Source organism: Acanthaster planci, linkage group LG08, assembly GCF_054643075.1.
Source record: "Acanthaster planci isolate LZ-2023a linkage group LG08, COTS_SCS, whole genome shotgun sequence".
Taxonomy (NCBI): Eukaryota; Metazoa; Echinodermata; class Asteroidea; order Valvatida; family Acanthasteridae; genus Acanthaster; species Acanthaster planci.
Genome location: NC_141784.1, coordinates 12,081,852 through 12,109,521, shown reverse-complemented (window position 1 = coordinate 12,109,521; position 27,670 = coordinate 12,081,852). Strand labels below are relative to the sequence as shown.

The 27,670-nt window shown below is 38.8% G+C and overlaps 2 protein-coding genes across 9 annotated transcripts in view; both read right to left on the bottom strand.

Annotated features, from left to right (window-relative positions):
* Window positions 1-9,629, bottom strand: part of LOC110984174 (uncharacterized) — a 43,659-nt gene extending 34,030 nt beyond the window's left edge. For 2 of the 7 annotated variants that reach the window (XM_087139853.1, XM_087139854.1), the window contains exons 1-2: window positions 8,111-8,298; window positions 6,790-7,280 (exon numbers count right to left, since the gene is read on the bottom strand). The gene's annotated coding sequence lies outside the window, so the exon portion shown is untranslated. Of the gene's footprint in view, window positions 1-2; window positions 597-4,597; window positions 5,134-5,659; window positions 6,097-6,129; window positions 6,406-6,789; window positions 7,281-8,110; window positions 8,299-9,513 lie in introns of those variants that run through there. The other 5 variants (XM_087139848.1, XM_087139851.1, XM_087139852.1 and 2 more) reach the window with 5 other exon arrangements.
* Window positions 9,630-11,562: 1,933 nt separating this feature from the next.
* LOC147798395 (xylulose kinase-like) lies at window positions 11,563-27,441 on the bottom strand. 2 transcript variants are annotated; one of them, XM_087139855.1, is made up of 16 exons: window positions 27,276-27,441; window positions 26,309-26,391; window positions 25,225-25,375; window positions 24,481-24,567; window positions 23,897-24,025; window positions 23,473-23,538; window positions 23,191-23,263; window positions 21,782-21,900; window positions 21,462-21,543; window positions 20,511-20,551; window positions 19,921-20,036; window positions 18,661-18,776; window positions 17,379-17,549; window positions 16,384-16,530; window positions 14,115-14,212; window positions 11,563-12,194 (listed from the first exon to the last, which is right to left on the bottom strand). In XM_087139855.1, exons 1-16 carry the CDS (start codon window positions 27,327-27,329, stop codon window positions 12,135-12,137), a joined length of 1,593 nt encoding a protein of 530 aa, XP_086995981.1. In that variant the 5' UTR covers window positions 27,330-27,441; the 3' UTR covers window positions 11,563-12,134. The 2 variants fall into 2 exon arrangements, with proteins under 2 accessions (XP_086995981.1, XP_086995982.1); XM_087139856.1 differs by lacking the exons at window positions 26,309-26,391; window positions 27,276-27,441 and having other exon boundaries at window positions 23,897-24,020; window positions 25,225-25,366.
* Between the last annotated feature and the right edge of the window lie 229 nt (window positions 27,442-27,670).

Here is a 27,670-nt window from a genome sequence, read left to right as displayed (position 1 = left end):
ACCTCAACTGTGGAAAAAGTCTCTCTCCGGTTTCTGTGAATGTTTACTCTGAAGAGTATGATCTATGTCTCAACTAATTCTAGCCACAACAGTTGATCTGAAAGTAAAGGCTCCAAAGTGGGTCCACAGTTTGTCTGGAAATTGCATCTTGCCTCCCGGTAGTTCTGCTGTCACTGCATCAGTTCCGATCCAATAAATAAGACAATTTGGGCCCCGACCAAACAAAGCATCAGCTCACACTCCATAAGAGCCTGTGCGCCAGCCAGAAATCATCATCAAATTTTGGGACAAGATGCGTTTGCTCCAAGCAAACAGGCAGACAAATTTATCCGGCTGTTGGGGCCTCTCCGTCAGCCAAGCAAACAATCCAGCCATCCCGATTGGAGATGGATTCAGTTATTTCGCGCTTATAGCTTTGCAGCCGATTCTGATGGTGTGAGTTACTGAGTGAAATACAATCCTAAATATCACAGGATTGCCTACAAAGGAAATGTACGTTAATGAGAAGTTAAAGTTGTCTTGCAGCACAGTCTTATACCTACGCTGATCGAGAGCATCTGTAATTTCTCACACAGCACACACCACGCTGTAGCAATACATGTATACTTCAAATGCTGTGTTGGGAAAAAAGTGCAAAAAATTATCATAACAGTTCAGCTCACTGGCTGAAGCAAACTGGACCAATCAGAAGCTTGATAACCACCTTGAACCGCAATACTCTGAAAATACTGGTATACTGGTGATCCAAAAACTGGTAAGTGGCAGATGTATAGGATCTAACAGGAGTGGAGCCAGGTTTTACCGAAGCGGCTGGTTTAGCTCTAAGGTCAGGGATTTCACAGAGATATTCCCCCTTTGTTTTCTTCTTTTGGTGGTCCCTTTCTGAAAGCCAGTCTACGAGCTCATTAGCAATGCAAAAGGATGGGTGAAACTTTGTACTTGTATTAGCTTATTGCATTTGCACAAAATACACTCCTGAAGGAAGGCAGGGGCTCCTCAAAGCATCCATGGTGACTTTGGTGAGAATTAAATTTGGTGAAATTTCTGTGTGATCCATAAAATGATGGCTAGTGTAAATTTACCAAAACTTCCTCCCCCCCAGTTCTATCAACATGAAGACATCCGCATGCATGTTTACTATCAAATACATACATGGAGAAGGTAGCTATCCATCATGTTCACACTGAAAATCAGCGTACCCAGAGAATTGATTTTGAGGGAGGAGCCCTAACAAATTACTGCAACATCTTAGTCCCAATTCTGATTCTGGTGAGCAATTGTATGATGCGAAGAAAAAAAATGCACTCAACTTTAAATGGCCTTTACATGTTCTCTTCCTCTTCTCAGAACAGACATCTGATTGCATCTACCAGCCCTCTGAAATGTGTCGCAATTCCAGAGAAGGCATCCACATACATGTATGATTACTGTCCACTAACTAGCAGTGGCTATCCATCATGTCCACCCTAAAAATCAGCTTACGCAGAGAAGTGATTTTGAGAGAGGGGCCCTAACAAATTATTGCAACATCTTTGTCCTAATTCTGATTCTGGTGAGAAAGTGGTTGACGTGAAGAACAGAAAGATGCCGTTAACTGTAAATTGCATTTAATCATCCTCTTCTCAGAGCAGACATCTGATTGCATCCACGAGCCCTCTGAAATGCGTCTTTATTCCAGAGGAAGATATGATACATCACTCTGAAGGCATTTAACTTACTCATTACTGATACAAGCCGTGCAAAATGATCAGAGGTCCTTACTGTTTTTCACATCATGTGAACAAAAAAACACAAGAATTTGAGATGAGGATGCACACATTTCACTCTGAGCCTTGAGTTCTACCATTACCTTGCTTCCTTTGCAAATCAGGTGTTCTGTGTCACTGCTAGTCATTCATAAAAACCTAAAGGCTAGAGGAGTGGTTGAAAAAGTATGAAATAAATTTGAACAAAATCACTGGAAATTTATGATTTTTTCGAACTTCTTTTGACTTCGGGATTTAAAAGGTATTTATGAATGGGGATGTGCTTGGCCAGTCTAAAAAGACCAGATCAGGAGAAAAGATGCTGACAATGCCAAGCCAACCCCTTTTCAAACATAGAAAATGAAATAAGTAAAAAACAAATACTTCATCCAAATTAGTATGTGAGAACAAATAACCAATTTGTCTTCCTTTCCACCAATACTTACCATACATTATTTTTTCAAAGTTGCAGCTTTTGTTCTTTATTTCTAAGAAGGGTTTAAACTTATTCATTTGAACCTGGGTGGGATCCAGTAACATGTTTGGTTTCAACATACATAATGGAACACGTCCATAAAATTCTTAATAGTTCCCGAAGGCATTCAAGGTTTTGCTGCAGTAAATGCTGCAGTAAATGACATTCAATTCAATGATAGCACGGTGAATATTTCAGCTTAATGTTTCATGGATCTAGGCACAGTCAATTACAATGTACACGTAGCAATTAAAATTTTTATGGCATAACTGGAAGAAACATGAAATATTTAGTTTAGATGTACAATGTACCATATACATGTAACAATTAAATATGCTGTATTATACATAATAATGGGAAAAACTGTTATCCCACTCGGCATTTATTTTCATAGTCAATCAATCAGTGTGACAACTTAAATTATAATATAAAAGTCTTTGGTAATTGGTAACATACTGTGGTAAAAACAGGGTTTTTATTGCAAAGGGGGTTTGTAAAGTCTTCGCACATTGCACCGGTACCTTTATAGCAGTTTCTCTCCCTAAGATCTTGCTTTGTGGTGTCCTGTGGTCAATATAGATTGGGACACCTTCATGACCTTCGTATAAAAAGTGTTTATTTATATAAATGTACATGAACACTCAGAGCACCCCGGTTGACAAAATGCAGGAGTGTGTAAATTCCTCACTGTAGTTAATACCATAGCATAATCTGTTTTTGAAGCAATTTATATGCTTAAAAGTAGAACATTTCTGCACATTTGTATTTACAGTTCACATTTCTTCAGCTAATTTATGTTAATTTTCAGCATTAGTCATGTCATTAAAAAAAGACACTACACAAAATGTAGGTACTGGTACATGTATAGATTCACACAATAAACAACTAATCAAGGAATTTTAAACTGTGAATATTAACAATTAAAAGGGTCCTGTTCCTTTGCAGTATTAATGAGTTTACAGTCAAGAGCCTTTTTAAGAACAAATTTCACCATTAACTAAAGGAACCAGCAGCAGAATTCAATCCATGAAAGTTGTTAAACAAAGCAAGCAAGATCTAGTGCATAGATGTGTACATATGTATGTACATGTATACATGTAATACACTCTGACAGCGAGGTCAATGATTTTATGGATCAGTTTGAAACACAAACATCCACCTGTCTTTCCATCCCTTCAATGTCATATGTTGCTGCCGTACACTTAACAACTGTTACCTGCGGTGTAGGGTTCCATGGTGTTTTGTACGTGTTTTAGGGGGCAAATGGCACAAGAGGCGAAACCAAGGGTAACATTTGCCCCTGAGGGTGTACAAAACCCATGGACCCTGTCACTGTAGGCAACGATTGTTTTGTTATGCATGTTACACCGGTACCATGGTCATAGATTTCACTCGAACAATCTTACGCAAGATACCGGTAAATTAAAACATTTTTACAAATTGCAACAGGTGAACAGTAAATTAGATATTTAATTTCAAGAAAAATTATTTATTGTGATATCCTTTGTTGACTTATGTTTTTGTTTTTTGGGGAAGGGGAGAAATCTAGGATTTATCACATTTGTTTAACAGAGAAATTTGATATTCATAAAGCACTGGGGTTTTTGTTGACTGGTTAAATTTCAAGTCATTCACACCAAAGTCCGTTGAAAAGTATCGACAAGATTGAAGAGCAGACAAAAAGAGACAATGACATGAGGGTTTCATATAAACAGCAATGGCAATCACAGCAGAAACAGTCATCAGAGCATACAGGTTCCACATGCATACATGTAGCTCAGTGCAGAAACAGAAGTTTAATAACTCACAGGTCTCCATCATGGTCAGAATGAAAAGAGTAGCACATGTACATGTATGCGAACAGACAGAGTGCTTCAATGTCCCCCACACACAGTGAACATCTCCTACAATAATAGTACTACCACGGCTTTCCACCCTCGTACTAAAAATTACGAAATTGCAATGCATCAGACACGAAACATCAACTGTGGGAAAGATCACCATTATCTATCATTTTTTTGTGGCCGAGCAACATCATAAGTGTGAGCGATGCATGAATGATGGTACATACACATTTGTACCATATCACATGATCAGTTTGCAACCAATAAAATTCACCATCTATGACCGTGTTATAACAACAAAGGATGAGGCACTTGGACTGAAGAATTCTAAAACCCTTCAAAATGCTTACATGTACAAGCTATTCTCCTTCATAATAATGAAATACAGATGTATATTTGAATAAATCTGCTAGATACCAGTGTGAATAAGGATTGTGCTTTTCTTTAGCTGAGGGGCATCGTGAACATTTGTGGGACTACAGTATTACAGTTTCACTACTTAGCTGCTGAAATTGAAGATACATGTAACTTACCAACATGAATGGTTTCCACAATTTCTTTATTCCTTCAGGTGTCAAGGGTTCACACCGTGTCATCACTGATGAATAGCAAGATCCCTTGGCTTGCCCACAGAACAAACACTGACTTTCACAGAAACACCGGCAAATATTACGACCAACCTAGTCAAAGTGCTAAGTCCATGAAGCATGGGCCTGTGCCTTTCTCTGTCATGCCCCATGCTTTGGGTAACCAGACCTGGAGTGTTTTTATACATGCAGGTCAGGACTACTTCACCCACTTGTCACACAGGAAGGAGGGTCAGCAAGAATAATCCCATTGTCACTGCAGGAGTTACCATGGCAACAACAGTTTCTGGGCATAACAAGACTGACTGGCTGAACCAATTTAATTGCTCCATGCTCCACACTGGATCAGCTTTCAGACTCATATATTCAGTTCAGTGGGCAACATTGTTCCAGAATGTTTCCAGCGATATCAATTTACCAAAGAATAAGAAAAAAAGCAGTGAAGATTTTGGGACTTGAAATTGGAAATTCCAAGGTGCACTTTGGACATGCTGAATTAGAAGTTGACGACATATTGAGGGAATTAAAGACCTCTTCATGATTGTTGGAATCTGTATGTAATACTTACTGTACCAAATGCACATTCCAATTAATTCAAGACCCAACACAGGTCCAGGAATTTTTCCAGAGGGGTCAGGTGGGAGATTTTTTTCAATGTCTTATTTTTGAGGACTTTAGTCTCCTATTTATAATACTAAGAATCTGCAGGATGGAGTTATTTTTAAATTACGTTAGTTAGTTTCTATCATTTTCCTCACTTTTTTACCTTATTGGTTTCTTTTCTTTTTCTCAGGGGGGGTCCGTGCTTGCAGGTACACCAAATGAACATACCGTAACTTTACTTCAAGACAACTGGCCAAAACAAATGTTGTATAAGCAGTAATATGAACAACTACCTACATATCAAATGATTGATTCTGAGAGATTTCAATTTTTAAAGAAAATAAAATATTTTCCTGTACATGTAGTTACATGTAACACTTTGAGTAACAGTTATATTAAACTTACCATGCAACACAGAGACTGGTGTCTTTGAATAATAGGCCCATGTTCCATCTGAGGAAACATGTAAGAACTGCATTTCTCCCACAAAATCTTACAGTTCTTCAAACCATTCATGCCGAACAGCTGCAGATCTAGCAGGCCACAAGACAAGCTAAAGTCAATGTTCCAACCCTCAACTACACGTAATTACTGCCAAAAATTCTTTGCAGGACTAAATGGATCCAACCAAGGAAGTCATGAGAGACTATTTGCACCCCCTCACATATTTACAAGCATCCTGTGTACACTGGCACATGCTTGTCAAAGTGCCTTCGTCAAACTTGTTTTTCACTTCTCTGCACTCGGCTTTTGCAGTCTACTCAACTTGACAGGATCTTTGCCAAATCTCCCTCTGCCCAAGAAAAACCAATATACTAAGTAGCTTGAACTCGAGACACTCATCCCTCCACTAATCCCACTCGGTTACAACATACCAATGTCTACAGGCAATCCATAATGTTAAATCCACATGTGCTCAATCCTGGTAAGACCACGTAGACCTGTACTGCAGGAGCTTCAACAAATACATGAACATGTAAAGAAGACTGATGCTGTCGGTACATTGTACTTTGCTACCTGCTTGACAACATGATAAGCTTGGTTGAGAGGCACTGGAGTGTGGATGAAGATGCCACACAGTTCTCCGTTACAGTCGATCAATGCATCAGATACATGTCACGTATCACAGAAAAGATGGCTTAACACCAATTATGTAACTGGCACTGTATGACTGTGCTGCTTGTTGAATAGAGAAACATGGCCCCACATACATGTGCATGCACATGGGTGAGGAATACTTGGTCAGTCATGATCCAGGCACTGAGGTCAACTATGCAAATTATTGGAACAGTGCGAGGGGAAAGTTGGCTGGATAAAATGCCAGAATATGAGGAGCTGGTAGAAGAATGGTAGTGGAAATTATATATGAAAGGGAAAAAGGGAAAATCTGCATTACGGTAGACAAGGGCAGGGATGGGATTACAAAGGGGGCAAGGGAGGAAAACAGACATTGCTTGGTCACAGATGTTATTTACGACTATCTGCACAGTGACCTGACCCATGAAAAGCTGCCAAACAAAAACAGAGCAACTTACCCGATATTATATCCATTTTCAATCTTCTCGTGTTCTCATCAGGAAGATTCATGATCATCCACAGAAGAGAATGCAGGTTCAAATCCTTCCAACTGCTTGCTGTCAATTACTTTTCACAAATCAGCTTGGGAAAGTCTGACGAGGGAACGAACAAGTCGTCAGTGCAACAGGCCTCTATAAGGCCTCTATATATGAGGTGTGGGTTTGATGCCAGTTCCAATCCCCTTTTATCCTTTGACAGTCTTGACACACCCAATGTACACGATGCCTTCATCAACAGTTTGAGAGAATTCCAGAGAAGGGTCTTCAGTTTAAATCCCACAACAGTCACCGGTGTTCAATGCTATCTTTCGTTTTCTCCCGCAGACTCAGTCCAGGCAATCTTGCACCCTTCCGTCTGGCAAAGTTGAATCTATGGTTTGATTCCAAATCAAAATTTACAGTGGCCTGGCTTTTCCAGATGCTGTCTTGATCGTGAATTCAGTTGGTACCTGTAAAAATCACGATTTTATTCTTAGCCAATTGCAGTTTAATAAATAAATATAACTGGTGAGCATGATGCACATCTGGTTCCCAGGGCAACAATGTTGAGCTTGCTGTTTGCAGTGCAATTTGTCACTTTATACATGACGGCAATAAATTTATAGTTTGTTTATCTAACACTGGAGATCACAAAACATTATTTGCCAATTTTGATGTTAGTCATAGAGAAAACAGTTTGGTTTGTTGCACTGGTTTTCAAAGGGGAGTACGTACTAGAAGACTGTACGTATAATGAAATTGGCTGTTGAATTCCAAACCATCCGAAATGCGCAAACAGTAACAGCGGAATACATTGGAATACGGGTAAATATCTAACCATGCAGTCATCAGACAGGTGACAACAGCGTGCCTGCGCAAAGCTTGAAGACTTGGCATTATTTTATTAGTATGGTAGAGTGGATTTCAAATTAAATTCCCTGAAAATGGGTCAGCATCCATTCCAAGAGAATAACTGTGCAATTCATGGAAGAGTCAATGCTGAAGGCTATATTTACAAAGCTTCAACACTTTGCGCATGAGAAAGCATTTAAATTTAGCTGTGTACATGTACATTCTAACCTCTTTAAAGTGGAAAAAGAGAAATGGTTCAGTCCAGTACCAGTATTTCAATTTTAAAAGCTTTGTTTGATACCAAATACATCATTACTGAAAGTGCAAGTTTAATTCCAGTGTCCATAGTCAACAATGTCTTCACGGTGCATGTACTTGAGCAAATTATGTTTTGATTTTCCAAAGAAGTCTTCAGTACATGCATGGTGGTACATGTATCTGCACTTACTGTAATTTAGCAAGATGGCTGAAGGCACTCAAAGGGGTCAACGGTATACAAGTAGCATGTAAGTGTAATTCCATCAGCCCCAGAAGACAGAGAAAATGTGATGCTGACATTTTCATGCCACCAGGCTTAATTCTGAAGAAATTAAAAAAATGTACATCAATATCAATACATCTCCTGTACCAGTCAGCTACCACACAGATCGATAAAGTTTCCGGGGTACACGAGTGCTGCTTTCACCCAACCATACAATTAATAGTGTTCAATATGCCTTTGTTCAACATCCTGTGCAAGTAGGGCATGGCTAACGATTTGCCAGTCCAGTTTGTTCTCTTCTTCTTTTTTTTTTTCCCAAGAATGGGAAGTTGACATGTGATTCCCAAATGTTATATGATAACGCCAAGGACAACTGTGGGGCGATCAATAGCTGATAAAGACTGGTGGTGGTAAAGTGAGACGAGACAATGCAAACTCACAATAGGTTCTTCATTGTCAAAGGGGAGTGAACGCAGGGGGGTTTGGATCACATAGAATTCAACAGAAACTCAGCTATATACAGAGAGACTTGATCATGGTCCTTGTAATTCTGGATCAAGTCTGCATCTTGTTTACGGCCGCCAAAGAAATCCAGTGTGATTTCTGAATGGATGGAAAGGTCAAGACAGACGACACCGGTAAAAAAAAAGTGAAATGCGATACTTCTCTTTAAGTTCACAGTTTATATTTGGGGTGTTGGTGTTGTCATGCAGTGGTGAGTTTCCTGTATTAGTTCAAGGAAACATGCCACTGCACACAAGCTTATTGAGAGCACTCCTTCTTTCATACTGTAGTGAATTCTGATCCTGGCCTCAAAATCTGTGAGTGAGTCAACGTACGTCTAGGACTGGAAGCATTAATGAGAGATTCTCTCAGGAGGGTGTATACAACTTTCTGCAAATGGATCCTGACATTTGACACTGTCTGAAATGGCAAGATTGAGGGAGGAAAACCCAAGTTTCTTCTCAAGATCTTCAAATCTCTGACAATAAATGTATTTGATCATTCATCTCTTTTGACTATTACAATTTGTACAACTTTTTTGGGGGGCGCCTACAATGAAGTTAGTTCTTAGAAGAGTTGGATAATGCTGCATATATGCAGAACAGACATAAATGATAAAATTGCAAACCTGTATCAAGAAAAATTGAACCTAGAAAAAAATAACTCTGGGTATATCTATATACAATTTTAGGGAAAGGCCATAATAGGTTCCCTCTGTCTCCAACAGTAGTGAGATTTTAAAGACACTGATCATTATCCCTCATACATTATACATTAAAATAAACATCCGTTTATGCTATATAAAGTCCTCAGTAATGACTTTTTCACAGAACAAAACAGCTGAAAGGACTAAGTTACTCACTTACCTGAGTGCATCTTTTAACATCAGTGTGTTTGCATAGGACTGTGCTTGGTCATTCCCTATCCACATGCTGTCATTCACAAGGAAAAGCCATTATCTCATCTCTCAACAAAGTCTTAGTTTTCATCATGAAGTCCCTACTTGTTCCTTACACGTAGCTTGATCCATTCAACCTGTGTTCATCATAATCCTTATATATAATTATAAGCAATCTCATAAAGAGAGGGACCCTTCACAGACTTCTGAACATAGCTTCTTTCAGAATAAATTGGCATTGAAGGCTCGACTGTATCAATTTTTAAACCATGGCTTTTTTCCAACATCATAGGGGTCATGTTATTCAGTCTCACCGATAAGCTTTTCTTCAATAATGTCAGTGAGTCTAAACACTAAAATATAATGTCACCATGCGTGAACAAAACTTTGAAATCCCACCATAAATCAGCAACAAACCATAGCCTTGGATTGTCCAGAATTTATAATCATTATTACAGAATCTTATTACAAAATGTACATTTAGCACCAATTTGTTTTGTGCTTATCAATATCGGATGTATTTATGACGTCACAATGATTCTAATTCTGAGGTTGTGAAACAAACAAGCAACTGCATTTCACACATGTAATCCAACCAAATGTAGCTGAACAGTAGTTTTAAATTAAACAAAACACTTATTCATCACTTTCAATACATGCATATTCAATAATACACATTCATTTTTCAGGGAATTATATGTACGAATATTTTTGTGAATACATCAGTAAATGATTGTGTGATAAATTAAACATATCCAAATTATCCATAAAGGGAGCACTAGAATTATCAAGGTTTCCAAATTCTGCATTTTGAAGCCTGTTTCTAAAAGCAATACTCTAGATAAAATCTAAACAATAGGGCAGTAGTACATAAACTGCACATAAATCGCTTCGTTCCACACGATATGTTTAACGACTGCCAGAAAGGATTGATGATCTCACTTTTTTGGTCTTCAATTTCCTCATGAGCTGTTTAGGTTTTGGAATAAACAATTCACAGATATTTTTAGACTACCTTATGGATAGCCACTTTAGTAGTAGAAACAAGAAGTCACATTTACGTAGTGGTGATGGAAATTTCAAGTATCAATTACAGCCCTGATCGGCAGTTCTTTCCAGTAAAGGTTGTTTTTACTATTTTCTCTTTATTTCACATTTCATTCTTCATCATTTTCAGAGGAAAAATAACTCAACTTCTGATTCCAACATTTACAATGGCTGACAGTTGAAGGTATCAATAAATGCCCCCCAAAATGAGTGAGACGCATACTGGCATACCGGTACATGCTTCTCCATCTGACATCAAGCTTCTACTGCATGCTTCACTAATTTGAGTAGCTGATCTCTGTGAGTGAGGTTTACATCCATTTCCATGCAGATCTTTTTCTCTAGTGAAATTTGAGTGATGCATTATGCACTTCTGTATAAATATAAATATTTCACAAACTCACGTTCAAGATGCAGTATCTCAATGTACATGTATGTGTGACTGTAAACAAGTGTACATGTACATGTTTACCTGTCTCAAGGACAGGCCAAAATTGTTTCAGACAGGTACCGGTAGCTTTTACTTACACGAAATTTACAACCCCTTACCCTCTTTATATTTAACTCTGTAATTCTTGCAAATAAATCTAAATTTTATTGACAAAATACTGCTTAAAATGGAAACAGATTTCTGAAAAAATGCATACTGGAGCACCACGTTATTCCAAGCAAAGGCAAATAATTCAGACCCAGCCATGAATGAACTTGAAAAATCTGGCCAAAAAAAGAAGACAGGCAATTTTGCAACCCTGTCAGTACTCGATCCTCTGATTAATATACAGTTTTTCATGCACCTCATGGATTACCCCTAACCCCCTACGGTGTATGTAAAATCATACTGAAAACGGAGGATTGAGGATTGTTACAGTTACATGTAATCAATCTTCGCTATTGCCAGATGAAACTCTGTCCAGATATACACTTGGTTCCTTTCTCACACCTCATCAATACACTCCAAGAGATCTATTCCTCCAATTTTAAGCACACTGTATTTATTGCAACATTATAACATGAAAATCCTTGGAATACAAGACAAAAGATGAGTCTATACCCCACAAAATGCAAACAAGCCTTGGATAAAATATTTTAACGAAGCCACCAGCAAGAGAAGCCTTAGAAAGTTTGGGAAATACTTGTCAGGGAATTTGGAGGCAAGTGACTTTAAAAAGGTTTGTACCATCTGCATTCTTGTGACAATTTGACCACATAATTCAAACCAGATCAAAAATGGACAAAAAACCCAGAGTACAGCAATTCCATATTTTAATAATTTCCAAAATAAAAAAGTGGCAGTGTACAACATTATTCAATGTTATCAGCCCTGTGCATACCAGGGCCTTGTCAAGACTCAAAAATAAAAGATTTTTGCCTGGAATGGGATCATCAGTAGAAGAAAATAAACAAAACCCCTGAATTAAAGTCTGCTCAGCTGCTTATGACCAAATACAGGTATCTGAGAAGACTGTGTACAGTGTAATGAAGAGCAATTTAGAATTATTTTTGGCACAGTGTCAATCACAGACAGTCTCAGCAAACTAAAAATTAATGTTGAGTGATCCTCTCTTCCAATAGTTTGTACCTCACCAAAAGGTTGTCATAGACCTGCAAAGCAAACCAAACAGTACCTAAATCTGACAAAGCATTTTTTCACCAATATAGCTTTAATGGCAAACTTTATACATTCCCTGAATACATCCCCATCATCTTATTTGGGGGTTGTTAATCACATGCCACTGAATTATTCATGCTATTCAAAGGTCCCTGTTGAAAAGACCACTCTCCCTTTGCCTACAACTTGTATGGGTGGCCAAAGTCTGCAGAAATAGCACCTTTTGTTTGGTTTTTTATTTTACTTTAAATTCGTTCAAAATGACCATTTGTCCCATTAAGTTTAAATAGTGTTGAATTTTCATTTAGTGTCTACAGTATTAGTACGGGTATTATTATCTAGTATTCTGAAAGCTGAATGGGCTTTTTAATACTTTGTGAATTATTTTTTTACTTTTGTACCGACGGCCAGCCATAGTTTTCGCTACTTATAGAAAAAACACAACCGTGACATCAAAAGGGCAGACCCTACAGAACTTCATTTCACTTGACTGGTTCCGCCCCCTTCCCCCTCCCATTTCATATATCTCTTCCTCAGTAAGGCAGAGGAAAATAATGTTGGGACGGAAGCCAGTCTAACATGGCATAATACTACCAAGTGCGTGGTAATCGCACACAAATGACAGATGTTCATATGTGAGTGGAACCAACTTCTTTCCTAATAGAAGAGGATTTCTGCAAGTGTTGTATAAAACAAATAATAAACATTTCACATTTGTGCAATGGTACATATAATTTCACAGACACATAAAATGTTCCATTCCACTCGGCTTTGCCCCTTGAAATTGAACATTTCATCTGTTATCTCATGAAATGATTCTTACCATTGCACTCAAAAAAATTCACAATCAGTGACAATAACAAATCAAGCTAAAGAGCCTTCTCTTGACATCGTTCCGAAATTTCATACTGCTTTGATTGCAAAGAGCATCAGTCACTTGATAGTCTGTCCATCAAGTTGAGGCAGAGCACAATACTTCGCTACTTTTGTAAAGTCAAATCGGACATTCAGCACGTGCAAAAATCATCATTCATAAATTCCTCAGACAGTCTGCCTATTCAACAATGTGCATATTGACCATGTATTAAGATTTGATAGTGCCCGCTGAGAAATGATAATGCCCACCGTGTAAATCATTCACTGGCACCTGGATACAAGACAGTTTAATCAAACCTTGATTGGTCAAGTGTCTGTGTGCATACACATCACACGTGCACGCCAAATGGAAAATTTGCATTGGGGAAAACGAAAGTAAAGTTCTGGAACAAAATCATTGATAATCCATCATACATTGACTTCTTTTGACTCTCTGACTAAAAAGGTATTTACACGTATGAATGGGAATACATATGTGCTTTGCCGGTAAGACAGGCCCAGGAGACTGAACGCTGATAATGCCCTCTCCTGCGGCTGGGGCATTAGTCGCGTCCAGTCTCCTGAGCCAGTCTTAAGCACACATTTAAGACCAGCCAAGCACACATTTATTCCCTTATTGCACAATGCCTGAATAAATCCCTGTCATCTGATTGGGGGATCACTGATCAAACATCACTGTATTCCTCATCTACACTCACTATCCTGCTCATGCTGCAAAAACAGAAACTTTGTTCTGCTAAGAAATGAAGGTTCCGGTGCTCAGTCACGAGAAACTTCAGAAACTTTCTGAGTATGCAAGGACTCATTTAGGTGACACAAGGATTTCCTGAGGCACTGTATGGAACAAATGACGTTCCACATTTGTGTAGTGGAAAGAATCATTTTGTTAGGTGACAGATGGAAAGCTCCACTCAAATCGGCTTTGACAGGTGTTAAGAGCATTTCCTCAAGGGTGCTTCAGGCGTAATAGTCAAGTACCTTATTATCGTTGCATTGCATTAAAGCAGTGAATTGAATGGCCAATATAGTTTACTCACCTCTTTGGCACCTGGATTAGGCATGGCTGCTAACTTGTACTCTGCTGGCGATGCATGAACAACATCTTCAAATGATACAACTTTATCACCATGGAAACCTAAGAGCAAAAATACCATCATCAACAAAATCATCTCATCCAAAACTGGCAGGCCAGAAAAATTTGTATGAAAGGGAATGTGACGACAAACCACTGGTTTTAAATTGTAATATGGAAAACAAATAAAAAACCTTTCATCGAATACAAAAGTTGTTGTTTGAAGTTCAAAGGGAACACATTATCAAACATGCATCAAGCACACCAGTGGGTATGTATACATTTTTGGCTGTTGTGTCTCTGAAAAGGGCAGTGTATGAGAACAATTTGGTTGATTTACACAAAATAGGAGTCAAAATGACTACAAGATATTACTGAAAAACTGCTAAAGGCTCAGCATGTGAAAAAATAGTACTGCTACAACATCAGAAAAAAGGTAGGGGGAGAGCCTGTCTCTTTTAGAGTTTTAACCTCCAAAAATACTACACGCAGTTTGATTTTCTATAATAATAGGTTCAGCATGGTCAACCCATGCTCTACCATAGCTGACAGCAATAATTACTTTACACATAAGAATGGGTCTTTGTATGGCTGTGCAAGGAAGATGTCTTGTCATTATAGTTTTGATACATTGATGGGATCTATTGATTGGACAAAAAGTTCAAAAGCTTGACGGCGCTAGAAACTTTTGAAGACAATCACCATATCCCCTTTCTTAAGTGTTACTTTGAGAGCCTTAGCAACCCCAGAATAACTGAATTTTTTGTGATAAACAACCTGAATTGTCACTCCTATCCTATTAAACTTGCTCCACCATAATCATGTACTTTTTCAAATATCAAACTGCCTACTAAACAGAATCCAACATACTGGCAACAATTTTTCTCCTAAAAGTACAGTAATGTTAAGTATAACAGAAATGTACAGGAGCATTGCAGTTTTAAGCTCCAATAACCTTCACCCAAAAGAGTCAGTAATGACTTGACAGCCACAGGTTATTTTCACTCAATGCAGGCAGATCCACCAGAGAAAGGGTTTTTTCTGCTGATTTTTTTCAAGCCTTTCACCTCTGTATGAAAAGATCCAACACACACATATATCTACCCTGGGTAATGTTTCTTAGCTTCTGATCTTGTTCCACGATATCTCAGGCTAAGCAGTGTTCGGGATATCAGCACGTCCCAACAAAGAGAACTTGAGCATTTACGAACATCACACCATAGCTGGGCTATCTGTGGTGGACAAGCGAGTGTTCAACCCTAATTCTGTGCTGCACTCCTTGCCCTACTCCAGTGCTAAGCATTAACTTTTGGTGCCCTACTGTTCACTCTTACCGATACAGTCCATCATTTGCAGCTACCCCAGAAGTAAAGTGACAAAGTTATTGTTAAAACCATACAAGTAATTGGTTTAAAGATGGTTATGGGACTAAACTCCTTGTGAAATCATTCTTTCCAGAAAGCTGTCATTTTGAAGAGAATAACAAAAAAAGGTCATATTCAATGATGCATCTCAAGAAATTGCCTTTTGTTTCTAATAAGGGCAAGCACACGCGCAGGCAAGTAACATAATTAATTGGTTCAGTGTGCAACATTGCACAGCTACAGCTGGCCGGATGAGAATGGACACTGAATTCTGACACAATTCAATACATGAATTAAAAAATTTTGATTAGAAATTGAGATCCTAGAATATTGTTTTTCTCAGAACATACAGTATTACTGGGCTAAAACATCATCAGATTCAGTTGTTCAGCACCCATCTTTAGATTTTGAAAAAATCAAACAATCATAATGCACAAATGGTATATAGTGGACTGTAAATGCACCTTGGAACCTTTGACTTAAATGGGTCCTATCATAAGGTTCTTGTTGAATGCATTCGGGACAAGGGTAATTCTAGAAGTTAGGGCTCCAAAGTGTGACATTTTGGTGTCCCTGTTACATCAGACCTTTGTTATTTGGCATGGGAATATCACCGGAATTGATTTCAAACTACTGCTATTTGTTTGGCAGGTAACTAGCATTAATTCATCACTTTTGGAAATTAGAAAAAGTGTTCTGAACTTACAAAATCATATGTCAGATGTGACAGGGAGACCCAAAAAAAATGGGCCCCTGATTTCTGGAATTACCCACATACAAGTGCTGCCATTAACAATACCTGGGCAGAGATTACATAATACAAGCGTAATGTCTGCAGTATTTCCTGGACTGATTGGATTTCTCTAATACCATGTTTAGCTCGGTATGCACATCCTAGGCAAGCTGAGTTGGCAACATCCAGGACGTACACTGGAGCCCCAAAGATGTCAGACAGCACCTGAAGGATGGCCCTGTTGGACGATGCACCGCCAGTGGCTAAAACCCGGGATCCTTGCTCTAAAAACACAGCCATTGAAACAAGCGCTGTAAGCTCACTACAACTGAATTGACATGCAAAATGAAAGTGCCTCTATACCATTTACAACATCACACATTAACTTGGGATGCTCACATTTTGTGTTACTGTGAGTGGGTAGGTCACAGCAAGGTATGTGTAACTACTCCAAAATCTATCCACAATCCATAACTGTCACAGAAAGGGTAAATACATTAATTGCTAACATACATGTAAATGTTGATCTGGGTTGGAAAAATTTCCGTCCTACACACACAGGCAAAGTGACATTAGATTGCCCCAGGAAGGGGGATTGGCATGTCTTGAAACCAAACTTAATACACCAGCATCTGACAAGGTTAAACTGTCTCAGTTAACAAAAACAAGATCCACTCATTTCCGTGCCCTTCATGATCACAACACAGCACAAAGAACACATGAAATAAAAGCAACGGTAACAGTAACTTGAATTTCACATACCTTGCACTGGACCTAGTGAGATTTTGACAGAAATGAAAGGAATAAATTAAGATACATGTATTCCGTATTAATTGCGACAAGCTCTCTTTACGGTCTGTCTGGAAGGAATATTCACAATTAAAAGATGGCCTAACATGTGTCATCTGCTGTTGAAGTTGAAGAGGCTAGGTCAAATGCTTCTTAATGCTTTTGCTCAGCAAGACTGTTTATTTTTGAGCATTCAAAGCTCAGAAGCAAAATTTTCATGGAACAAGTTGCACCTGCATGCGAAGCCCATAGGAGCCTGTACACTTGTCAACATTTTCCCAATGGCAAAACAAAACAAAAAAATTTGCCAGTTCACTGCACAATAAGCAACAGTCATCCTTACCAACAAGATAGCCGAGGTTCTCGGCATGGAGTCTCTTGGCCAGAAACTGAGACTCCAACAAGGCTCGGACTTCCACGGCTGGTTGGAAACCTTCCACTTGGTCGTTGTTGGCATTGTAACGGTAGACGCCAACTGCTGATGGGGTAATCTCTTGCACATCAAAGTAAATACCTGAAAATGCAACATCAAGCTGCGTAGTGTGTCTCTGCATTCTCTGGCCATTTTAATGATTTGAACTTTTCTGTAGCATTCAAGAAAGAGGTTACTAGAGAGAGGCCATTTCCCAAGTTTATGGTTGACAAAAACATGGCTGACTCACCGCGATTGCATTTGACGAATGTCAGAGGACAACATGAGGAAAGTTTAAATTGATCACGACTCCTGCCTCACAAAAAACACCATCTTGATTAATTAACACCAATGCACAAAAACACTGTCTAATCTTCAACCAAGAGAAACATTCATAACCTCCCCCCCACAATATACACACAACGCAGCCAAACAGCTAATAGAATTTTGCCAACCATTTCCCCGCAATGCACTGGGATAAGGCCTTGTCCCAGCAACCTCATGGTGGTGCACTGCATTGTCAATCGCCTGTGTTTTGCATCAGGCTGCTGTCTCTCCTGTATTTGGAAATAAATGTGCCTTTTCAGTTGGAGGGGTCAATTAACCCTAACCCCGAGGATGTATGTAAAATCATATTGAAATCAGAGGATTTGGGACTGTTAGGGCTAATGAAAATGCAATGGCATTTTGTTCACTAGGCCCCCCATCCGTTACATTTTTCCCACATACAGTGTACTTGTACATTTGTACAATGTACCGGTATGTATCTAAACACCGTCTATACATGTACACGTACATTACAGGAGTGCTCAGTGGAAATGTATACATGTACACATGTAGGTATGTATACATGTATGAACTACAGGGTAAGTACACAATACAACCCAAAACATTAACATTCAACTTATAGAATTTTTTCATTAAATTCATAATCTATGCTTCAAAGCATAAATGCCATATGAGACTATTATATTCCAAGAGGAAACAACAAGCACTCAATGGCACATTGTAACACCTATGTACCAACAAGAAAAAACTTTAACATTTGAGGACTGCCGGACGGCCCGCTCGCCCGCCCGACGGACGGACGGACAGAAGACAGAAATCGTTATTACATAGGCACACATTTGCTTCGCAGCTCGCCAAAAAACCACAGGTATACTACACTTAATAGTACCAAAACAATCTCCATCTTGTAAGCTATGATGCTCACCTATATTGCCATTATTGCCAGGTGGAGTGGACTCAAGGAGACGATTGAAAGTTTCCCACGATCCCATGCTACACTCATTGCGGATTCGCTCGCGGGTTAGAGAGCCATTTTTAAAGCTGCAAGAAATGAAGCAAACACTTCAAAGACAGGAAACTTTGCTACTGCAGTTCAAAAGCGTCATATCTTCTCGTTTTAAGTTTGTCCTGCTTTCACACGAACATAGAGGTCAGTATATTAAAGCTAGGACATACTACAACCAAACATGCCAGCCACAAATATCCATTGACATGACTGAACTCACTTCTAAGGACACATAGCTACACTGCAGATAGCAACATCATCAGATGAACAGAATTTCATCTGAATGATATTGTTGAAAAATATTTAAACGTTCTAAAACAGTTTTTTAAATGACTATTTTGTAACAAAACGAAAGTTTTAACAGTGCACCTCAAACCCAAAAATGCATATTTTGTCCATCTTTGTTGCCCATGCACATTTCATGTATCATCAAGCCAGAGACGATTAATAGATTTAATGTCTAACATGCTGATTTTATATGTTAGGGTTATGGTTGAAAAAAAAACCCACACAAAAAGCAACAGTAAAAGTTACACCATTACCAGCAGCCAATTTCACGAAATGTGGCATAACTTTGAACCATGCAAAAACGTTGTGCCACAAATTTCTGCCATAGCTGCACAACATACGTTCGACTTCATGAATAGTTGAGTAGCAGCGCGACATTTTAATGATATTAAATTTCTAGGATGAGGACAAAAACAGCTTTTACGACGGCTGTTCCTTTCCAATGTAACAACAGTCATCAAACAGTTACAGAATCACCTCCACTTACTCACTCCTTCGTCAGAACTGGACAGCAAATCTCGCAGTTCTCTCACAGCCAAACAAGTTTTTCATTACCTTCTACAACAAATTTGTACGTTTCTCGTATAAGCCTTGTTAAGTTCAGCAATGATGAGGCTTAACCAAACACAATAAACTAATAAAATCATTCAATTTTGCTTTGTTTGGTGCCACATAAGCCACCTAAAATGACCACGTAAGTTCCGCCATAATTTGTTGCATAAGTCGCGGACTTTTGTGACATTGGTCTTAATGTGTTGCGCAACTTACGCGATAAAATGTGGCATAAGTGGAGTAAGTAGAATGGTTGCTGCAATAGTAAAACCAGAGCAACAGGTGCACTAAAGCAAAATGACACAACAGCAGTAGCCTGATGGCAAGGAATCCACTTACCAAAGTAAAGCCATGTATGCCTGCACATCGACGGGGTTGACAAAAATGTGGCCCTCCAGGGCAGGGCGTGGTGCTTTCAGCCACAGGAATAAGGTGTCACTGGTCCCCAGACTTACCTGCAACTCAAGCACAAATGCCATTACGTGTACAGCAACTTTGTTCATACTTTTACGCAACAATGGAGTGCTCGATCGAATTTATTATATCATTTACAATTATGACGAATGCAATTCTTCCACCAGGTCTGAAGAAAGAAAGTTACTGATTTTTTCTGTTCATAGAGGAGCACCTACTATGAAATCAAATGAGGAAAAAACTCAATTCACCTCTCTCAAATTCTAGAATGATCTTGCTAGCAATTACAACTGAAAGGTTTAAGACACTTGACTGAAGCACTCAATCAGTTCATACTTATGGCAAACATGAAAGTGAAGTAAATTTGAAGTGAGGAAGACATTCACAGCAAAATCCGCTAGAGTTAAAATGTGTTCCACATTTGCAAAATATCACCATTCAAACATCAATGTCACATTTCTGTGAATTTTCTCACCAAGAATGAACTGGCTTCTACACTGTAAAACAAAACTTACAGCAATATCTCCTTCCTTCAAAGCCATTCCAGCCAGCGATGCTGGAAAAAGAGGGAAAGTACCATAATGCCTTAGAAGTGACTATGAAAGATACAAGCCTTCAAAAAATGAAAGCATTCAGTAATTCCCCAACTCCATTGCCCCCCCCCCAAAAAAATAACAGCAGGTGAAACTAAAGTGATTTATAGAAAAGAACATTTTAATAAAATTGCTCAATATAGTTGGTAGAGCAGAGTCAAGTGGAATAATTCACTATTTGAATATTCGACCTTCAATTACATGGAACAGCTGAATATTAGTCATTCTGACCGCCAGATTGTTGATGAACAAACCATATACAAAATCAGTAGCAGTAACACACACAATTCTACATTATAATCAATATAATAGCTTCTCACATCTAGGAGTATCTCCAGCCATGATTTAGCAAGAGATGAACAAGACTTTCTGCCCTGTTGATAATTTCTATTCCTTTTAAATTGTTTAATAAATCATTTACTTTTTGAATCGTAAGATTTCTGTTGCTTTTCATTTGAATCTGTTTGAAACAAGCCTCCATTGTACAGTTTTTCTCATTTAAAACAAAAGACAATTTTCCCTTCCTTTTGTGAATTTTGCATTCAAATATTCAAATTCAGAAAATAATATTTAAATATTCGATAATCGATTGAATATTCGGTTATTTGGATATTTGACACAGCCCTAATGGTTAGACAATAAAAGAAATTATAATCTGAGTTTTGAACGCTGTTATTTGTAATTACTAAAAAGGTAAAGAATACAAGGAATGTCTTAAAGAAAGTAAAATCTAAGGCAAACTTAAACCCTCATCTTTACGCTCCCTTCCCAAGGCCCTCCAATTGTCCTAGAATTATGTGCTTAATTTGTGACGAGGATATGTTTCAAAATTTCAAAGACTGGAAGTGCATTTTTTTGAAGACAGTACCCTACCTGGATTGTCTCCTGTGAATGCCACCACCTGACACTCAGCAGAGAAGCCATATCGGTCAACAAAGTAAGAAGATATTCCACCCTTTAAAATAAAACGAAAAGGTTTGTGAAGGTTGAAATGTGAGATTTATATGCACAGATGCATTAAACATTAAACATTGATAATTCTGGCCCTTTGAAATTTTTAAAATCTGGTCATACATGAAACTACTTTATAACAACAAGAGAGAAGCTGGAAGAAAGTCATGAATGCCTGCAATCATGGTTACGGTGATCTGATGAAAGTGGAATTTTACAAACAAGCACACAAGAGCGCTTACAAGATTTGTTGAAGATGGCACAGGTGGACCCAGGAGATTAGCTAGGTTCGGTGCGCAGGCGTCCAGGGCTTGTGGACACCAGCCCTTACTTCTTATATCAAGGAGGTTCATCCCTGACCCTGAGAGGAAAATAAGAGAAACGCAAATGACAAACCTTGCCTGATGCTTTGAGGAGAGCCACGGTGGCCAGAATGTGGGTTGACAGTGTGGAGACTGATACCCTCTTTCTACATGTAGTATGTTAAAACAACTCCATCCCTTCAGGACCTCATGGAGTTACAGCATTTATAGAACTTCTAGCAAAACTGACAATGAAATCGGGAAAATTCAACATCTGAGATGCCGGACCAAAGCAATGTGAATACATGAAATAGGCAAATATGGATAGAACACAGGTGCAGAACTGCAAGGCATGGAGGAAATACTTTTTTGTGTCCCTGTTACATCTGACCTTTGTTGTTTGACATGAAAATATCATCGGGATTGATTTCAGACTATTACTATTTGTGTGGAAGGTAATTTACATAAATTCATCACTACTGAAAATTAGAAAATGTGTTCTGAACTTGCAAAATCATATGCCAGATGTGACTGGGACACAAAAAAAGATCCTAATTTCTGGAATTACCCTATACTCTTACAAATACTGTAAATCTCATCTACAGATTTAAAGGAACCAGGAAATAAAAATATTCTTATAAATATTACTAAAACCCTTGAAATTGCATCTTTGGGTTTCTAGTAACCTCATTTTAAATTTTTGTTTTGCAATTTTAACCCATATTTTGATTTTTTTTTGTTTCTATGCTAATGCTATTTGCATATTCATGATCAGAACTGTGAAGTCATCCAAGGCACTAAGGCTGCATCCAAATATCTTGTCTAGAGCTAGGTCTAGGTCTCCACTCCATTGGAAATGCGTCGAGACGCGTAGACAATAGACATAGTTGTAGCTCCGGAAGCCCGTTTCAGACACGGCCTAAATTTCAATGTTGCACTGATTTGTAAACAGAAAATTTCTAGATTTTTTTAACCACTGCTATGGCAGATTTTATTTTCTTTGGCAATTTACTGCTGTGTAAGTATATGGCAATGATCCAGCAAAAATCCTTTTCATAGAAATGTTCCCAGATAGGAAATTTGGGGTTCACAATTTGAACATGAAAACATGCAACCTGAACCATGTCTTCTTGGATTTACATCAAAGCAAAAGCACCCTCACTTGTCCAGAAATGCTTGGTCAATTTTTAACGTTTGAAAAAGTGCACCGTTCAGTTCACGTAACTCAAAAAAGATGTCAAACAGTCTTCATATATGGAAGAAGAGTAGAGATACACAAAAAGTGATTCTAAGAAAAATTCATTTCCTGGATCCTTTAAGTTTTTGTCTTCCATCAGCCAAGCTCTTACCATCGCTGTAGTCTATTGGTGCATAGCTGCCAAGGAACAAAGTGGCTGCAAAACTACTAACCAAAGAGATTCTCTGTGAAGGAAAAATCATTTCAAAGAATGAAAGTCAGGGAAGGTTCTCAACAGCATCTGAAAGTTTACAAATCTGACAGCAGGCAAGATTGTAACCCAAGACTGTAAACCCAAAGCATGTCAATTTTCACAGGTAATCCAATTGCAGGCAATTACAAGACGCAGCCACAGGCTTAAAAGTTTGGTTTCAATTTTGATTTCAACACCTACCTCGCAGGCATGATACACTGCTTGATTATGTTGGTAGATTTTTGCAATCTGGTTTCCAGTGAAGCGCTGGTGAAAATACAGAAAAACCCAAACATTTCTGAACTGCTTTGGAGTCTCAAGTCAATTAGTGTCTTTAGGGGTTGGCAGACTTCATGGTGCACTTTTTAAAGTTCACAAGTTTTACTATCCTTGTTACATTTAAAGTCATGTTTATGCACGGTGAAATTTAATGATAAACAAAAGTAATTATGAATACATATATCTATTTCTTTTACGTTTAATCTTTTCCTGTGATATTTTCAAGATACTTTCAAAATTGCTCCGGGACTAATGCAAGCCCACAGTTCTATTGCATTCTATCCCTTCCAACAAAATTGATTTCAACCCATGTTGATCACAGAGCCTTTTAAGTGACGGCAATCACCTCGTATGCCCTAGACCCTGTGATGTCGGCCACACGCTGCGGACCTCCCATCATCCCTTCCAGGTTGCGGCACTGTACTGTGGTGCTAGAATCCATCCACACAGGGGAGTCATTCACGGCAAAGCTGTTCTGAAACAGAGGAGGTCATAGCACGGCATCAGCTGTGTGAACCAACACAGTACACCATGCGGGAACTTTCTGCTGAACTTGTGAAGATTGTCAGAAGTTACCAAAAAAAAGGCAAAGAATGTGAAAAAGCTTTTTCTTTTTAACCCAAGCAAAGAATTCTTGCAGCAGGGAAATAGTTAATACAAACAGAACAAAAACGGTTTTAAGATATGAAAACAATTCGTGATTCATTTATCAATTATATACCCATTTTTTTCTGTGGTTTGCTATCTGCAATGTGCTGAGAAGAAACATGTTTTATACACTAATAATCAGGGCTTCAATGAAGAAGGCAATTAAAAAAAACTGTTTCCCAACATGACTTACTTTTTAGTGCATTACCTACATGTACATAATTTGAGTCAAATTTAATGCACTTTCACCAGGATAGCTTAACTACATGCATGCTAGCTCACCTTGAGTTGTTCGTGCAGGAATTGGTTGGATTGTAGATTACCCAGTGTTGCGGAGGCACCAGTCTTCCAATAGACACTGCCATGTTGCTGACAAAAAATGCATAATACATGTACAAGATTTAAACAGCCTCAACATTACAAGTAAGCTACTCTTACATTTAGGTATATACTTGAAGACGGCCACCCTTAATAATTGTGACCAACTATTGCCAACTGAAGCTGATTTTAGGTAATCTTAATGATTGACAATTCCTTTTTCCACGCTGTTAATTTTTTCATACTTGAAGGTGATCAACAGAGCAACATTTTGGTTGTAGAAGGCTTTGGTAATAAAAGTAGTGAGAGCTGTGGAATCTGCATTGTTAGTTTGTATATGCTACTGGTATCTTTTTCAAGATACACTTAACAGTCAAGAAGCTTTAAGCCTGGTTTTGAAATGGTGGATCATAATTGGTAATTTAAACAAGTGAGAAATGACCAAGATCAATATCCTTCATCATTACCGTCAGAGTGCATCATCAGAGTGCATTAATGTAAAACTTAATGTTAACTTTTGTCTGTCATCTGTTCAAGTTTCACTTGAGTGTTAAAGCATGTGAATTTTATAAGCTCTCCAACAGCCAAGGTCATTTACTGCTTAAAACATGTTGGTTGGGTAAGGGCACACTTACTGTCCAAATTCTTATGAAAAAATTAAGTAAAACTCTCTCCTGCAAAATTTCACAACCAAGTTAGAGTGCTTACCTGGCCCGTCCCTGACAGTGCAACGACCTGGGAAAAGTTGAAACCTGCAGCTTTCATGCGGTCAAGGAGCAAGTCTAGTGCCTTGACCCACATAATAGTGGGAGAGGTGATGGTCAGGCGGTCGGCCTGGATGTGCACACCTCCTTGAGTTCTGTGAAAATGAAAAATACTTTTCAGTTATTAGCTGATGTAAAAAAAAAGATCCGCAAGATTGAACAACTCAGTAAAATGCACTTAGCAATGATGACTGAACCATTATAAAAAAAAAGGCAACTGTCATCATGTGCTTCCCAAAATATCCAATTTGGTGTCTGGTTCCTGACTCTCTTAACAAAAACTTATATCCAGATTAACACTGAAATTCACTGAAATGGAATTTGAGCCTGCGACCTCTGGAACACCCTGTCAGTGCTCTATCCAGGTCTATGTTGGTGTTTCTTCCAATTCCAGGGGGTCACAGTTTCAAATCCCGTCCAAGCCAATTTCTTCATTCATCTTTATTAATACTTGGTTTGTTGATGACATAAAGATCTGTTTCAAAATTTTTCTCACCCTTAGTAATGCCTTCTGGTGGCACCTTCTGACGCCACAGAGAGGTGGTTACAGAAGACCTTTGCAACAGATATTTCAACATGTCTGTAATACTTAGAAGCATGTAAAATCCGGTACACTGAGTTCTTTAAATTCACGTGAACATAACAGCTTGAATTCTCCATACTAAAACCACTGTTGCTAAACCTCGTGATTCGGGGCAAGCTTTTGCTTAGTTACATAAGAGACGCGTTGCAACAATAAACTGTTCTCAATGGATAAGAACGGCACAAAGGGACCTGTCCATTCCAGAGATGGTGGTCGCAATGCAAAGCCTGCCCTGAATCACGAGGTATAGTAACAGTGTTTTTGTTAGCCTTGTTCAATATCCATTCCTCCATTTTTTTCAGTTGGGAGGCACCAGGGGCACAGGAAATTTGTGAGGGGGGGACATGTTCCCCCCTCCCCTTTAATGTTGCAGTGAAGTCAGGATGCATTTGTAGCACGACATTTAAAGTACCTCCACTAAACGTGACTGTAATTAAACACTAACCTGAAATCTGGGAGGTCATTGTCGAACTGAACTGAGAATTCCTGCACAACATGCAGTGCATCATTGATTGCAATAGCTTTGATCTGAAAGAGTTCAAAGTTTATTTAAATTATGGCAGTACATTTTCATGGTAGGCCTGGTACATTGGGAAATAATAATGCCTTCAGGAGCCTTGATTCAACTCCAAGCAGCTTCACCCTTTGAGTGGGGTCATTCTATGTCAAATCATATCTCTCCAACTCCAGGAACGGAATTTTAAACTTGACCCCCTCCCCGGCCCCTTGAGTGTTTTCCTTGTAGTTTTTTTTCTTGGTCGATTTTTGTTTATTCATCGGTTAAGTTTGGCCAGAAGGCTAAAATTTCAAGTTTTAACCCTGTTTGACCGACAGTTTTGAGCTACAGACCACTAATTTTGCCCAAAATGGGCTTGACTGCCATTTTCCAAACATGTCAAATGACCTATAGAGAATTAGACGGCCTGCATGGAGCGCCCTCCCAGAGGACGTGTTTTGTATAATGAATGCACAAAAGGTTTACTCGAGCCTGGAGGAAGAATAAATGCCTTCTAACGTGACATCATACACAGGGGGTCTATTGCCCTAATCAGATAGAATCTCCAACGTTGGCTGAAATTACAGTCACTTGCGTGATATGGTTTGTTTTCAAGATCACTCCTTTTTCGATTTAAAATATTTTATAATGGGGCAAGTGCAAGCTAAACATTTTGGACCTTGACGAATATGATCAGAGACTGTGTTTCGTAGGGTTTGACCTTTTCCTATCTCCATGGCTTGACCGTCGTAAGTCAAGGGGCATTAATATTGACCACTGAGGAGGTCGAAGGGCCAGTTTTAGAACTGAGACTGTAGCATAGACTAGGCCTATGAGTGGCGGAGTATTCGGAAATTAGTCCAAAACTAATCCTTGAACACGGGCGAAGAATTCTGTCTTTTAATATCTTACAAACCTGCTGAGTGCTGAAGTCAAACCCGAGAAAAAGCTTTTTGAGCGAACCCGCCATCTCGAACCTGCAAAGTGGTAGGCGTGACTAATACTAGGCCTACCCGGCCGTCCGCATCGCGCACAGACGTACGTACGTACACATGAAGACAGCCATAATCCACCTGACGGTAGGGCGCCCTCGTCGGCCATTTATAACAGCTGCAGGGTACTATGGCACCTACAGATTTCGGAGTGGGGGTAGGCTTGGAGGTAAGATCGACACAAAATAAAGCACTAAGCCCAGATTTGCTAAAATATAGGAAGAGAAACTTTTAGATTAATATAATCATTCTAAATAATTTTGCGAGTCAATTGGCCATTGCATCCAAATTCAATGGGCCTGTGTGACATAAAAATGAG

Coding starts and splice junctions, on each gene's coding strand:
- LOC147798395 (XM_087139855.1), bottom strand. CDS start 27,329: ATGGCGGGTTCGCTCAAAAAGCTTTTTCTCGGGTTTGACTTCAGCACT. Junction 20,552..21,461: donor ATTCACAGGAGACAATCCAG/GTAGGGTACTGT, acceptor CTCTTTTTCCAG/CATCGCTGGCTGGAATGGCT. Junction 20,037..20,510: donor TGAAGGAAGGAGATATTGCT/GTAAGTTTTGTT, acceptor CTTGAGTTGCAG/GTAAGTCTGGGGACCAGTGA.